Source organism: Nicotiana tomentosiformis, chromosome 2 (assembly GCF_000390325.3).
Source record: "Nicotiana tomentosiformis chromosome 2, ASM39032v3, whole genome shotgun sequence".
Lineage (NCBI taxonomy): Eukaryota > Viridiplantae > Streptophyta > Magnoliopsida > Solanales > Solanaceae > Nicotiana > Nicotiana tomentosiformis.
In genome coordinates, this window is record NC_090813.1 from 96,746,677 (window position 1) to 96,764,253 (window position 17,577).

The 17,577-nt window shown below is 37.6% G+C and overlaps 1 protein-coding gene across 1 annotated transcript; it reads right to left on the reverse strand.

The window, feature by feature from the left end:
• Nucleotides 1–4,049: 4,049 nt before the first annotated feature.
• LOC104089504 (F-box/LRR-repeat protein 4) lies at nt 4,050–5,677 on the reverse strand. The gene has a single exon (XM_009594421.4). The coding sequence runs from the start codon at nt 5,630–5,632 to the stop codon at nt 4,244–4,246; it is 1,389 nt and encodes a 462-aa protein (XP_009592716.1). The 5' UTR covers nt 5,633–5,677; the 3' UTR covers nt 4,050–4,243.
• Between the last annotated feature and the right edge of the window lie 11,900 nt (nt 5,678–17,577).

A 17,577-nucleotide genomic window follows, 5' to 3' on the forward strand; every position in this document is an offset into this window, starting at 1 on the left:
AACCAAAATTAGGAGGATGATCATGGTTTTAGCTCATTTGGGCATTTTATCAAACACTAGGTGTGCATAAGGTTTCAAGGTCCTTTTATGGAGGATTCCATCATCCCACAACTCAATCTTTACCATGCTTAGTTCAACAATCTTCCTACACCCCTTGATATCATATGCATATAAAATAAATAACTCTCATGCCCAAAAATTATCTTGCTAATTACCCATTATCTATATAATTTCGAAATTAGGGGTTAGGGTGTAGAATCTTACCTCTAGGATAAAGACCTAGTGAGTTTCCCTTCTTAATCTTCCAAAACATGAGCAAGAATTGAAGAACAATTATTGAAGAACCCCTTCTCACTCTAGGGTACTCTCTCTCACTTTAAAATATCAGATTATAGCTCAAAAAAGGCCCAAAATATGTATTTAACGAAGTAGGGCCGGATTTTAAAAACCCAAAAATGGAGCTCCGGAACAAGGTCTGCGATCGCATAATCGATATGCGGACAGCATATCGGTCGCATAATTGGTGTCCAAAAACGGCAAAGATCTGTTTGTGTCTGCGGTCACTATGCGGCCCGCAGACCTATTCTGCGGTCGTATAATAAATCGCAGAATAGTTATGCGGTAGCATAGTCGACCGCATAATTGCATCCAAACTGACCCTCTCCTGTCTCACTTCTGCGTCCATTATGCGGCCCGCAGAGTGAATCTGCGGTTGCATAATGGACCGCAGAAACGCATTTCGCTGCCAGAAATTTTTCTTTACTTTCCAGTGCATTGTTCAACTCAAAATGTGCTCGCCGCGAAGAATTTCTACAATCCTCACACACGTAAGCCTAGTCCGGCACCATGAAATATTATTTTTCCTTTGCAAAATTTTACTGGGCCTTACACATTCAACCACGAGTCCAACCATACCAAATTTCGACACTAAATTGTCACTCAAATCCCCAAATTAAACTCTCCAATCCCTAGCCCAAAACTCCCAAAATTCAACCTCAAAACACACATCTGCGATTGGAAAACATTTGCGGTGGACCGCATCTGCAATCAATTCCTTGCTTCTGCGACTCTCAAGTTGCCTGTCTAATTCCCCTTCTGCAGTGGACCTCGCGCATATGCGTATCCGCATCTGCAGAAACTTTTTCGCGCCTGAGACCCCCAGTGACATTCTTTCTCTTTGTAGTTGCGCAAACTCAGCCATTTTTGCGGCTCCGTACCTGCGGCCAATCCCACCACAGGTGCGATGGCACCAGATATGCAGCACCAGCATAATACTTAATCCAAATTCAATCTGTTGACCATCCGAAACTAACCTGAGGTCCCCAGAACCTCAACCAAGTATACCAACAAGTCCTAAAACACGAGACGAACTTAGTCTAGGCCTCGAATCAAATCAAACAATATCAAAAATACGAATCACACCCTAATTCAAGCCTAATGAAAACTAAGAAATTCCAACTTCTACAATCGATGCCAAAACCTATCAAATAAACTTCGATTAACCTTAAATTTTGCACACAAGTTATAAAATGACACAACAAACCTATTCCAACTTTCAAAATCAAAATCCGAGCCCGGTAACCACAAAGTCAACTCTTAGTTAAACTTCTCAATTTTTAAAACTTCTAATTTTCCAAAATCAACTACGGACCTCCAAATCACTATCCGGACACACTCCTAAGTGCAAAATTATCTAACGGAGCTATCAGAACTATTAAAACTCTATTCTGGAGCCATTTACATATATGTCAACATCCGATCAATCTTTTCAACTTAAGTTCCTAACCTTGAGACTAAATATCTCAACTCATTCCGAAATATCCCCGGAACAAAACTAATTACTCCGGTAAGCCACATATTAACAATTGAGCATAGAATAAGCAGTAAATAGGGGAACATGGCTACAACACTAAAAATGACTGACCGGGTCCTTACATAAAACCTATACAATAATTTGGGTGAAATGTATGGGTAATTTTCTGCATATACATATTGTATTTCTATAAGAATCGCTATTTTTGATGGAGGAGCAAGAAAGAGGAGAGAGAAAAGGTTTGTGTAATGTGGTATGTCCATCTTTATGATGCATCTACAACAATATACTATAAACTATAAATAAATTTCATACAAGTAATTATAACTATACAATTTATTTATAATTTATCTACAACTTTCATACATCATTCTTACCCAGGTAAATACAACTCCAACAGCATACAACTTAAATACAATTTTCATACAAATTTTATACAATATGTGTTTTGTCTGTAATTTGTATATAATTTGTATATATTTTGTAAATGGTATGTTCTTCTTCCTCTCTGAAATTTCAATCAAAACTTCATCTCTTAAAATAATTTTGATACATATCAACAACTTTATGTAAAAAGATAGTATTTATAACTTAAATACAAATTTCATACAACGATTCATATATTATATAACTATTTTTCATCTTTCATACAACAGTCAAAAAATATACTTATATAATTACAACAGAATACAACTTAAATACAATTTCGCAAATATATTGTATGTCATGTGTTCTTCTTCTTCTTCTTCTTCTTCGAGTTTCAATCTGAAATTCAGTCAAAATCAAGTCTAATCCTCACCAAACACTCTCAAAATTGAGATATAAACTCCAAAGAATATTCCCAATTATTTGTAACAACACCCAATCCAAACAAACAATAATTTTTGAAAATCCAAATTTGAATTCAAAGCTTTGAAGCTTTTTAATGGCTGTCAGTGGCGGAGAATCAAACACCTCCAAAATTTATTAATTGACAATTTCAATTCGAACACCAATTGTGCTACATGAAAGGAAATTGCTGAAAAAGAGGATAAAAACGGAGGAAAACGAAGGAAGAAAATTGGGGAAACATCAGAGAAGGATATATATATATATATATATATATATATATATATATATATATATATATATAGAAAATTGGGGAAACATCAGAGAAGGATATATATATATATATATATATATATATATATATATATATATATATATATATATATATATATATATATATATATGAGAGAGAGAGAGAGAGAGAGAGAGAGAGAGAGAGAGAGAGAGAGAGAGAGAGGAAGAGAGAGAGAGAGAGACGGAGAGAGAGAAAGAGCAAGGATGTGAAATAAATAAATCTCTATTCAATTCATAATATAAATGGATACTCATTAATACTAATTGTATATAATTGGTAAATTGTATATGCCCATGTAATTTAGTTAAAACTTGATTAGGGAGGATAATAAAGTTTCATATGTAGTATAAGAAGGTAAAAATCCCTTGATACAATCACTAGTGAGACTGGCTCCCGGACCTTGGTCCATGTTTTAATCCATCAATAAGACCTTGTTCTCGAACCCATTTAAGCAGCAGACAGTATAGTCAGATTTGACAAGGCCCAAATTGTTTGTGTAAAAATCCCAAAAGGAAAGGTCCATTTATCTGCCACTCGGCATTAAAAGCATTACCAAAATAATTAAGATAATGAGTGTAATATCCTGAAATAGACCAGTGGTGAATCCAAATGCAAGTTCGAGAATTATTTTGAGGAATTTTCATATAGCACTACACTTTAGAAACTTGAGAACCAAACTCAAGACCTCCGTTTACTAAGCGGACGCACTAACCAACTAACCTACGAGAGCTTGTTGCTTTTTTTGTTTCAATTCAAAACAATTGATCTCTTATTTCAGCACTACATGTGAATTTGCTATAAAATTCAAATATAGTTTCACATAGTAATTTTCTGAAAGTATAGATATGAATAATAAATACAATGTATATCTTCAAAGTGTCAGCGTAATTTTTCCAAATTCTTTTAGGTCGAACCTTATCTATTGTGTAAAAAAGCAGGTACAAATTGAATCAGATATACACTATTCACTCACTAACTCAAAATCTACGGTGGAACTTAGATTTTTTAGGTGGATCCTTATATATGTGAAAAAACAAATACAAATTGAATTAGATATACATTTTAGAATTCACTCTAATTCAAAATCTGCAGCACCTATATACAAATATGCAGTACTTATAACAAATTTGCTTTCATAATCGAAGGAATGTTATGTACAACAATTTTATTTGCTGGTAGAGGAAGCATGATTCCTCTCTGTTAAGTGTTAACAATGAAATCTACAAAGTAATCAATTGCTACCTTTTTCAGCAGCTGCTATGAATAATAAATACATATCATTAGCATTTCATCAGCTAAATTTATTCTCAGTAAACAATTTCAATGAATTTATTTGATGCCCATGTTCTGGCCACATCAGAAACCTTAATTTCCTCAACCTGCAACCTTCTCAACTTTGGTGAATTCAACACAAATAACTCAACAACCTGTGACTCAATCCCACAGCAATACATTACATCAACACTTTCTAATTTCTTGCAATACTTGGCCAATGAAACCATAGCTAAATTTGTCAACTTGTTGCAACCCCTTAACTTCAATTCAATCAAATTGTTGCAGGATACTAGCATTGATATCAGTTCTTTATCAATTAACATGTCATTAAAAGACAAATCCAATTTCCTTAATTTCTTCAACTCCTGTCCTAATGTAGTCAACAAACCAGATTCTCTTTCCACTACATCACAATTTATCAAAGCCAATTCCTCAAGTCCATTAGCCATAGCATTTCCAAGAATCTTTAGCCCTTCACCAGTAACAAGACAACAACTTTGTAACCTTAAACTCCTCAAACTCCTTAAATTTTCAGCAGCAGCTGTCAAATGGCTATTATCAAGATCAAGAGGCAATCTTAAATCAAGCTTCTGTAAATTAGTACAACATTTGCTTTGACTCAAGAAATGAAGCAACCCCTCTTTACTACCACCATCATATAACAACAAAGAATTCAACATACCACAATTCTCAGCCAATTTCAACAACACCCCATCAACAATTGCTCTACAAGTTCTTAGTTCCACTGTTTCAAGACCCTCCAAATATTCAAGAAATGCTAAAAAAGAACTTTGATCACCAACACTTTCGCAGCTTTTCAGCTTTAAAGTTCTCACCTTTTTGCAATTCCTCCATAAAAAACTAACACCCTTATCCCTTGCTTTAATTCCAGTCAATAAAAGACTCTCTAAATTCAACTCAGAACCACAAGAATCAGAAAAGTCAACAAACTCCAATTCCCTTGAATCCCCAGCTGAGTAAACAGACAATTCTTTAAGAGACTTATTAAAAGAGGCCAACCACATGAAATTCAAAGGTCTAAAAAGCGTAACAGCAAGAGAAACAAGATTAGGACAAGAAGCAGAAAGAGAAACAAGAGAAAAATGAGAAACAGGACCAGATAAGAATTTAAGGTACTTGAGATTAGGACAAGATGAAGAGATTAAATACAGTAAATGATCGGAAGAATCTAAGGCGGCTGTAATAGTAACAGAGACAGTAGATAAATATGGGTAAAAACGAAGAAAAGAGGTAAAAAGAGGGATAAACGGGGGTTCAATGAAACTGAGAGAAAGAGAAGTAGTTGAAGAGCGAAGAAGATAAAGCCACCGCTTACAGACTAAAGAAACGGCGGCGAAGGACGGCGGTGGAAGGCGGCGGAATATTTCTTGAAGAAGTTCATCACAGAGAATTGTATCCATTCTGTACTTTGCAGTTTGCAGACACAAAAAATCAACTGATTTCTATTGTTTTAGCTGTGAGGTGGCTTTATTTACCTACCACTCGTTATTTTATTTTTATTTTTATATAAAAAAAAAATTAGCTTTCATTTGCTTTTGGTTGTGATGTATTTTTCTGGTTCTAATTTTCTTCCCAATCTTTCATTTTTATTTTTTCCCTTTTTTTTTTTTTAAGGACAAGGGAGCAGTTGTCTGAAGTGGAAGACACGCACAATGCCAATTTATTATAGTGAAGCAAATGCATTTTTCATTTTCTTTAGCTGCCTGTCATTCTCTTTTATCTCTTACTAATATTCACTTTTGGATTTAATTTGATTAATATATATGATTTTGAACGGAGGTATTGGCACAAGAGGCGGACCCAGGATTCGACGGTCGCAGAGTACCGTGACATTCAATATAAGTTTATCGCTGCTCATAAAGATTGATACGGGGACCTATACTAATATATGACTATTTTTTGAAGACATTTAAAAGCATACATGCAGTTTTTGTCAAAGTTTTCGGGTGCCGGTGATCCCTCTATGTATAATGCGCGTCCACCTCTGATTGGTGCAACAATAAAAGTTGTCATCGTGTTATCAGGAAATTACATGTTCAAGTGATAGAAGTAGCCTCTTGTAGAAATACAAATAAGACTAGGTACATAAGACCCAATGTGGCTCGACCCTCCCTAAATTCCACACATAGAGGGAACTTTATGTACCGGGCTAACCCTTTCTTTATACGATTTTTATCTTATCATTTAGTTTTAACCTGTTGTAGTACCTTACTTGTCTCATTACGAATAATTATTATAATTTTTTTTTTCTAAATGGCTTACTAATATAATTTTTTTTTTATTTGTATAGTGTTTATAGTAAGTGAAATCCTTCTCCTACTCATTTTATCACTTGGGAACAAAGTGAGTAATTTCAATAGCGAAAAAGGAAACTAATTGAAAAGTGATAAATGCATCTCTTGATACTTAAATGGAACACAAAAGTGAGAACAAAGTAAATTGAAACCTACTTAAATTCTTCTGCACTACTACTCCATCTTAGCTGAAGTAGTTAACCATTAACTATTCTACAGAACTTAAAGTTTTAATTGACAGAAAATTAAAATTTAAAAGATTATTTAAAAATGAATTTGGCGAAAATTAAAAACAAAAAGTCCACGAATTAGGTTGTTGTTAGCTTAAAAAGCCATAACAAAAATAGAAAGGCGCGTACAATATGCTAAGCGATGACGGGAACTACACCTACTATTCATTTGTTTGCATCGAATTTGTCTACATCTATTTCGCCCACCACGTTTGCTATGTTGGCACGTTTCTTAGACCGTTCATTTTATTTGTACCTATTTTTCTTCCCTTTGCATCATTAAATTTCCTTCTTTTTCTCCCAAACCCAACTTATACTTTATTCTACAAAATTTGTAAATATTTTTTGGAGATGAGGGATAAGGTGGGAAAAGGGGGGAAATTTGATACGAATCTAAATTAATCGGTACATTAAATTCCAAACACCGGATAATTAAGCTAAAAATGGAAGGAGATTGAGTTGTTAACTTGAACTTTGTGCTTATAAATCTCTATACAATCATCAATCGATCAAATTCATTATTTATTTTATATAAGCGGTTGAGTGAACAGTTTAAGTTAATTCTTCTAATATAAAAGGTAACAGAACAATGAAAAGGAAATGACCTAATGAGATAGTATATGGCAGTAACTCTTCGTAAGAAGTCACACCAACCGATTATGTGCTTAGTGGTTAGTATTGCTAAGTATCTTTATCCCACATAAATGACAGATGGATTCTTCTGTAAGCTATGTAGTATGTAAAGTTTTATATGAAAACAAAATGTATTATTTGTAATCAAGAACATTGTTCGGGAAATCAAATATTGTGGTAACAATATGAATATTAGATCTTATTATTTTACTTGATTTGAAATAATAAAATTATTACATTCCGGTCCTTAATATAATATGTTATTGTGAGTTCGAGTCACCCTAAGAGTAAGGTGGAGAGTTCTTGGAGGGAGGGAGCCGAGGGTCTATCGGAAACAGCTTCTCTACCCCAGGGTAGGGGTAAGGTCTGCGTACACACTATCCTTCCCAGACTCCACTAGTAAAATTATACTGGGTTGTTGTTGTTGTTGTTGATGAATCCTTACGCATCATATTATTCATTTAAACTCGTCTCCACATACCCTTCGAAGGATTTTCGGCCGGACAATTTGTTTAATGCTTAATTTTTCTTCTTTCCTTGTTCCTGGAGCATAACATACTTGTCTAACGTCTGAACTCCCGGTTATTGTACTTATAATAAGAGATTTTTTTTTTAATTTTAAGACCAACTAAATAATATTACAAGTAACTGTTTATAAAAATTGAGATTAATAACCTGAAAAATAAGGTAAAAAACAGTGTAAAGAGTCTTTACATTATCATTACATATAAGTTACATATGTTTCCTAAACAAACACCAATACGTGGGCTCGAGAGTACAGAAGCAAAGAGTAATGATGTTCGATTGACATGAGACATCGCACTCACCTAAGCTCAATAACACATAATAATAATTTACTCATCCAATTTGGTTGTGGTACCTCGTCTGATTTAAACCCATCAACTCCATAAAAATGTTAAATATTAAAATCATCTCGATATGATTAGTTGTACAAGATTCTGAAAGTCACTGGAGAAAACTCATGATAGTGGATAGACCGGAACGGGAAAAAGGAGTTCGCACACCATCCATTCTTATACCAAAAAATATAGGATGAAATTCAAAAATAGTCAAATTTATAAATGCGTTTTAAAATTCATCAAAATTTAATTATTTTTTATGTAAAGATAAATTTGAACGAAAATATTATTTAAAATTTGGAAAATACTTCAGTATATTATACTGGAGTTTGGAGTTCCAGTATACTTTGTTGGAACTCCAGTATAATATGCTGGAGTTTCAGCAAAGTATACTGGAACTCCAGTATATTATACTGGAGCCAGCAAAGTATACCGATCCAGCATAATATACTGGAAGTTCATACACATGTGCACCGAACTCCAGTATATTATGCTGGACCGGTCTCTGTTGCAGCAAAATAGTAGTTATTTTTCAATGACATGGCAAACGCCGGCTATTTTTGAATGACCAGTTCGAAAACTGGCTAGCCCGTGCTATTTTAACAAAAAGCTACAAGCGTGAAAATGTCGAAAAATATTATAAATATTAATATTAAACTCATATTTTTAAAGAATTCAGAACCATAAATTTATTAAGTTTAAATCTTGAATTCAACCCATTTACGTGACATTGTTCCATGCCCGAAATATTCAAACCATTTCCAGAAGTCACTACTTTGTCAAATCCTTATAATAGCCTATTTGGCCAAACTTCAAAAATTAGTGTATTTTGATAAGTGTTTTTTCTCAAAAGTACTTTCTGTAAGAAGTAATTTGTGTTAATTTGAAAAGCACTTTTAAGCAGCAATTAATGTATGTCCAAATTTTTAAAAAGTATTTCTAAGTTTATTTTTCTCTAAAGTGATTTCGGAGAAAAACTATTTTTTTCGTTTGTCCAAAACTACTTCTATTTTTACTCAAAAATATTTTTTTTTTCTTCTAAAAAGTTAGGCGAAAAACTTCTAACTTTGGAGAAATAAATCACCCTCACACACATAAAAAGCAATTGGAGGAAAACACAACAGTATCAAAACAACATCACAAGCTACCCTAATAAATGACTTCAAAGTCTTGGATTCAGCATCAAGATGCAACCATTAAACACATCGAGACCAGTAACCGTACTTCGATTTCTGCAGTTGCAAAGTGTCAACCTTGCCAACCAAAATACATTTTCTGAAGAACTTTAACCAGATTCTGTATATCTCTAGTAATGAAACAAATCTGTAGACAACTTCCATTGATTCTCAGAGATATAGAAAATGATGAAGTTGGCTAGCATACAACATAATAAGGTTAAGTCCAAAGATGTCAACTGAGATGCATCTCCAGAAGACCAGAATAACTACTTATTTCTGAATTCTGCACATTCCCATAGCAACAGTACTTAAGTTACATGCAGCTGTTATTGATTCACAAAAAGATAAAATTATCCATGTTTGATATATCACCAGGGGCCATCTTTTAAAACAGGCGCCATATTCAGAATGAGCTATCAGTTGTAGCTTCTAGACATGCAAATATTGTAGCAAATATACGAGGCGCGAGCAAGGTGCCCCAACACCATCATCATTAAAAAAAGGAGCTTATAACCGGTGGCGGAGCCAGAATTTTTATTAAGGGGTGTCAAAATATATAAAAGTAAACATACCAAAAAATTAAGGGGAATCAACACATATTATATATACATATAAAAAAGAAATTTACCTACCGACACAGTGTATTTTTCCTGCGAAGGGGTGTCATTTGACACCCCTTCTTGTAAGGTGGCTACGCCAGTGCTTATAATCCAAATCAAAAAGTTTCACATTACAAAATTTATACAACTTTTTTTATAACTGAAAGATCCCGAGGGCTAGTGGAGCATGGTTCATAATTCGGTAGATAAATGGGCCCGCCCCCTACCCTTCTCTACTTAAATACTAAGCTTTTGTTTGCAGTAGGATTCGAACCCTCAACATGCACCTAACTCACACATCAAAAGTTGTACTCTTACCGTTAGACCAAAGCCATGTGGCTAGTTGCATCATACAACTTTACACTTCTGAGAAGAACAGGGCTTTCAGAAGTTTCAGAAAGAAGAGAGCTGCAAGCAATGAGTAAGTTACTGCAGTTGGAACAAGGGCTCAGATGATGGAACGTGTCATAACGAGGGCTCTGTGTGTGATGGATAAATAAATAAACAAAGACGCACATGCATAAGTACATTTTTGTAGACATAACAAGGTAACCAGAGAGCAAAAGGTTATTGCAAGAAGTAGAATAGTTTTAATGCCATTTGATAACAAGTAATGTAGCTTCTTTGGATAACACAGTGTTAACTTGTAACATAAGATACAGAATAAACAAGCAGAGTTTACACTTAAAAGTTAAATTTTATAATCTAAAAAAAAAGTAAAGTAGTTTTATTAAAAGTACCCAGGAGGTACAAAATATGTACAAGAGGAGGGCATCTGACTCCTATGCTAGACTTAAGGAGTCAATTAAGTCCAACAGATTCCCTAACCCGTATAAAAAAGAAGTATACCATACAATAGAAACCCTACGTACAGGTATTGAAGACATGTATATTTAACAACTGCAATATGCTCCTTTTCCCATTACAACATCTGTGATTTCTTTCTAGCCATATAGTCCAAATTACACAGAGAGGGATTCCACAGATATGTACCTCTTCAATAAGCTAGCCTGGAAAGCTCAATCTATGTTCTTAGTACCATTTTCTCAGTTTTAGCAATTCCAGATGCTACTAATTTTGCGAAGGTGAAAGGAAATTGAATAATAGCGATAGTAAAGCCGAATAAGCTAAGTGAAAAAAAAAATCACTTCTTATTTTCCAAGTGAAACTCTGGTATTATGTTAAGCAAAGAAGGATCCTCCGCTATAGTGTGTATCAATAAGTCTGTTGTAGTTGCATCAAAAGAGAAGCTCTTTCCAATCATTCCATTTAAAAAAGCCTTCATTTCACTAACATTGTTACTTCTAAGAAATCCTTGCACAATAACATTGCCTGGCAGACAACCATTATCCTCCATTTTTCTTAGCATATCTTTAGCTTCATCTAACAACCCTTCTCGACAAAATCCATCAATCATTGTAGTGTATGTTATCATGTTAGGATGTAAACCTATTAGAGAAAGCTTTTCAAAAATAGCAAGAGCTTTATCAAGCTTACCATTTTTGAACAATCCATCAATAACAATGCTGTAAATTTGAATATCTGTATCTTGTCTCCTTCCTTCCAACTTATGAAAGTGTGACATAGATTTTGCAACAAGTCCATTCTTAAAATAACCACCAAGCAAAATGCAACGAGTGTATGTGTGTACGGTCAGAACCGATTGAGTCAGTCGTACGGACTGATCGAGATGGCAATATTTCGATCGAAAGGTATCTACGTAAGGTCAGGTCGAGGTCCGAAGAAAGGGGCTTCAGGATACGGGCTGCAAGTCAGATCAAGGATCAATTCGTTATCATTATCGGGCCCATGACCAAATCGAATCACGAGGCAAAAGGTTGGCGAAGATGCACAGATCGACCAACACCCACCCTGAATATCAAGACTCCGAGTCAGAATCGAGCTCGAGTCAAGGCCAATGGCTCGACCCGATATCGAGTTCGAATCAGTATCGAAGCTCACAGACAAGGCCGTTACAGCCACACTAAGGGAGAGAATCCTGACGGGAAGTAGGAAAAAGACAATACATCATGGGCTCTCCACTACGTATTTTTTATTGTTGTATATAAAGTAGGATCCCTCTACTATAAAGGTGGGATGGATTGTAAGCAGGGATATTGGAACAAAAGATTTCTTCTCATATTGAAAGATATCCCCTTGTGTTTATTTCCCTTTATCTTATTCGTTCTTCTTCTCACTATTCTCATACTCATAGTCAAGAATACATGTATCTCTATTTCTCTATACGATTTGTATAAAATTATATCACATATCCTTAGAACCATATACAAATTTAACTCTATCCAATTTTTCGGGTAAACAGTCTGGCGCCCACTGTGGAGCTAAGAGTAACAATGGTTGTTTGATACAAATCTGCAATACACACCACTTTACAACTTCAAATCAACAATGGAAAACCCTCGATTGATGGCTTTACCTATCGACCACGAAGCCGGCCTTCAAGATGAAACCAACAACTTGACACCCAGTGCCGGAAGGCGAATTAACGATGTCACCGAAGCTCGAGTCGAAGTACCGCCAGATGTCAATTCACAAGTGGCTCTCGAGGCGAACCAACGTTCCGAACCGGAAAAAATATTCAGGGCGGTACTCGATCCGTAGCTCGAGACACCCATAACGTGGAGGAGATCGGAGTCAGCTTACGGATGATCTTCGAGATGTTACAAGCTCAGCAAATAGCGATAGCTCAGTTGAAGAGCCAAACTCAGGTACAAAGTAGGCCGGAGCCCAATCCGCTTCGAGAAATCACCCACAGAACGGAACCAACCATAGTGAAGTCAAATGGGTAAGAATCGGGGACTACTACCGAAATTACTAAATTGCTCGAGGAACTCACAAAACGAGCCGAAGCTAATGATAAAAAAGTAGAAATATACAATTTCAGGGTCGATCAGATCCCGGGAGCTCCACAAATGATAAAAGGGCTAGATTCGAAAAAATTCATTCAAAAGCCTTTTCCCTCGAGTGCAGCCCCAAAACCAATCCCCAAAACATTTCATATGCCCGAAATACCCAAATATAACGAAATGACTGACCCTAACGAGTACGTCACTTCTTACACGTGTGCCATCAAGGGCAATGATTTGGAAGATGATGAGATCGAATCTGTATTATTGAAAAAATTCGGTGAAACCCTGTCAAAGGGGGAATGGTATGGTATCATAATTTACCATATAACTCTATTGATTCTTTTGCTATGCTTGTAGATTACTTCGTAAAAGCATATGCCGAAGCCATAAAGGTCGAAACCAGAAAGTCAGACCTGTTTAAGGTAATACAAAAGGATAACAAGATGCTAAGGGAGTTCATATCTCGTTTTCAAATGGAACGAATAGATCTGCCACCAGTCACAGACGATTGGGCTATTCAAGCTTTCACTCAAGGTCTAAACGAGCGGAGCTCGATGGCTTCATGGCGGTTGAAGCAAAATCTGATCGAGTACCCTGCTATTACTTGGACCGATGTGCACAATCGATATCAATCCAAAATAAGAGTCGAAGATGACTAGTTGATTTCTAGGTCCGTTACGAAAAGAACTACCAAGCAAAAGTCGACCAGAGATCGATACCAGCCATATAGCAGAAACGATACTACTGTTGAGTATCCGAGGCCTCTTTAAAATCAACCTCGTATACTGGGGGGATTTATCATTGAACACATCTGTGATGATTATCAAGTTCGGTGCAAAGGAAGTTCCTTCGTTATTTCATGACAAACAGTATCTCAACAGGAAACGTTGTAAGAGCCATATGGTCAAAACGGACCATGCTTATATAGTTGGCCCGAGCCCTGACGCAAAACATGAACACTTGTATAATGAATTGCAAAGAAATCCCTCTTCTTTACCGATATTCTATGTTCAAGATTTATTATGCAAACAGGATCGAGTTCGAGCAAGCGCTCACTCGACCATTACGCCTACGGGCTACATTATTTTGAGTTCGAATCACTCACTCGACTATTATGCCTATAGGCTACATTGCATCGAGTTCGAATCATTTACTTGATTGCTAAGCGTACAGGCTACTTTTATTTCGAGTTATAGCAATCAATCACTCGACCATTAAGCCTACATGCAACTTTGACCATTACTACGGGCTACATTATTTCGAGTTCGAATCACTCACTCAACCATTAAGCCTATGGGCTACTTTGACTATTACGCCTACAGGCTACATTGCATCGAGTTCGAATCATTCACTCGACTGCTACGCCTATGGGCTACATTATTTTGAGTTTGAATCATTCACTCGACTATTACGCCTACGAGCTACTTTTATTTCGAGTTCGAGCAAGCACTCACTCGACTATTACGCCTACGGGCTACATTGCATCGAGTTCGAATCATTCACTCGACTGCTAAGCCTACGGGCTACTTTTATTTCAAGTTCGAGCAATCATTCACTCGACCATTAAGCCTACGGGCTACTTTGACCATTATGCCTACGGGCTATATTATTTCGAGTTCGAATCATTCACTCGACTACTAAGCCTACGGGCTACTTTGACTATTATGCCTATGGGCTACATTGCATCGAGTTCGAACCATTCACTCGACTGTTATGCCTACAGGCTACATTATTTCGAGTTCAAATCATTCACTCGACTATTACGCCTACGGGCTACTTTTATTTCGAGTTCGAGCAAGCACCCACTCGACTATTACGCCTACGGGCTACATTGCATCGAGTTCGAATCATTCACTCGGCTGCTAAGCCTACGGGCTATTTTTATTTGGAGTTCGAGCAATCACTTACTCGACTGCTAAGGTACGAGCTACTTTTATTTCGAGTTCGAGCAAGCACTCACTCGACCATTACGCCTACGGGCTACATTATTTAGAATTTGAATCATTCACTCAACTACTAAACCTATGGGCTACTTTTTGGAGTTCGAGCAAGCACTCACTCGACCATTACACCTACGGGCTACATTATTTCGAGCAAAACTACTCATTTCTTCGAATTCAAACGAACACTTGATTATTTAAGCTGAAGGATGTTCGAGCCCGATAAAGCAAATGGGACTACCCACAAGGCCCGAATGCAACCGAGATTAAAATTCAAACTATCTATTTAGTTTGAAAGGCTATTTTACTTCAAAAGGAAGAAAGATTTATATTTACAATTATTTTGTACAGAGGCGGCTACTCTGCCAAAAGGAAGTTCTTTATACAAAAACCAAAAGCGGTATCAAAAGAACGCAACAAACGACCTAAGGCCCTAAATGACTCAATCTTCATCGGAGGTCATATTCTCGGCATCGTCCTCATCTTCAGACTCCCCCGAGTCATCGGAGTCCTCCTCAGGAAAGGCCAACCTCAGAGTTTTGTTCTCCTCCGCCCTGGCGACTTCAATCTCGGCCCCAATATCGAAGCCCTGAGCTTTGACCTCCTCGAGAGCCTCGCTCCGAGCTTGCCATTTTGCATGCTCGACATTCTCTCAGCTTTGGCTTGGTTAACCTCGACATCGATCCTGAACTGAGCCACTTTGGCATCAGCTCTTTTATTGGCCTCGATCACCTCAGATCTGGACACTTCAAGTTCTTTGGCCAAATCTGCTTTATCTGAAGTGGCCAAATCCAACCGATGCTGAAGCTCTTTCATCTTTTCGATCAGCCCCAAAGCATTTTCTTTCGCAGATCGAAGTTGGGCATCAGACAACTCCAACTGAGCTTCGACGACTTCCTTTTTCGAGGCAAGGATATCCATACACTTTTTAAATTCTTCTGCCTCGGCAAGTAGCGCATCTACCTATGAGTTAAGACGTCCAATCTGCTCGATCCTCTGCCGAACCTGTAGAATCGGATCATTAGTGGCTATCTCTTTTTCATCTTCACTATCACGGAACATTCGAAATACCTGCTCAGTCATCTCCTCATGCTCTTCCCGAGTCGCTGTCAAATTTGCTCGAAGTTTTTCACTAAGGAGCTTGTACGAGTCACTCTTCTCAGTTAGGCTCCGAACCTCGGCATCTACAAACAAAAGAAGAAACATTAGAATTACCTACAACTCTATGTGTAAAAGAAGCAACGAAAATGCCATCAGAGTTACCCGATTCAAAGTATGTTGGGCCTCGTTGAAGAGATAGGTGGGCCCCACCGCATTCATCACTGATTGATCTTCTTCGGTCACCAAGGACCGTAGGTAGCTGGCAATCCCCACAGGGGAAGAAATAATTCGGGTATTCGCAGGTACAGAGAGCACTATCTTCCGCCTTCGGTCGGGATCGATGCTCGAGGCCGGAAAACGGTCCACCAGTTTATGAATCAATGAAGGCTCAGTAGAACCCGACCACGATGCTTTTTTGGGTACCGGTATTCCACCAAAGCCGGTAACTTCCTCCGAGGCACCTGACTCGAGCCCCTCCAGAAAACCATGGATATCGGCCGACTCCTGAATACCCTCATAGGACCGATCCTCCAACACGACGACCTCTCGAATCATGGCATTCGAAATCTGAGGGGATCCGCCAATGTCAACTATCCCAAAATCATCCCTTGAGATATCTTCTACTGCCCGAGAAGATCCACCCTCGGTGTCCCTTTCAATCATCTTAGTTCGAGAAGGGATAATCTCGGCTTCTTCTTGTTCTGGGATTATGGCCAAGGTTCCCTGATTTGCTTCCACCAAATTGGAAGACTGTTGAATCACAACATTAGCCCGTACGCAGGCTAAATTCTCCTCTCCTTCTTCGGGCTCGCCCCTTAAATGGTGGGCCACTTCCGAAATCATAACACCAGAGCCCCCCTTCGGCTTTCGAGATCTCTTAGCCGGTTTCTTCTTCTCCGAGCTCGGGGAGCCCGATACGTCTTTTCTCTTCCTTTATTTTACCTGTTTCAGGACAGGAACTTCTTCGCCACCAGATGGGGGCCTCATGACTACATCTTTCCCGATTCCTACAAAAGGGAAGAGGAAGATTTACCATACAAACCGATGAAGAGACAAATCGACAAAAAGATTTACCATGACTGCTGGCCTCCCATCGACCCTTTGATAATTTGACCCAAGCACCCTCGGAGTACAGTCTCTGCAACACCAGACTTTCGACCCATTGTCTAAGATCCGGGATCGGTTCCGGCATTTAGCTACGACTGTGATAAGGAAAGAAAACGGATCAACAAAATAAAAAGCAATCACAAAATCAAAACGGGCAAAGAGAAACATTCACTCACGGCTCATATTCCATTTCTCGGGAAATGGCAAGTCATCGGCAGGGATCAGGTCTGAGGTTTTGATTCGAACAAAACGGCCCATCCAACCCTGATCCCGGGTCTCGTCTATGATCGAGAATGGCGCTTTGGTTGCTCGACGAGCAAGCTTGATCAACCCTCCTCGATAAAGTCGGGGACTATAAAGGCGCATAAGATGATCGAGGGTGAATATACACCTCTCGACCTTGCTCGAGAAAAATCGAAGAAGAATCACTATCCTCCAAAAGGAAGGGTGAATTTGGTCAAGGGTCATATCGTACCTCTTACAAAAGGCAACGATGACAGGGTCTGAAGGTCCCAACGTGAAAGGATAAGTGT

What these genes read in the sequence shown, in the direction of transcription:
- LOC104089504 (XM_009594421.4), bottom strand. Translation starts at nt 5,632, where the DNA reads ATGGATACAATTCTCTGTGATGAACTTCTTCAAGAAATATTCCGCCGC.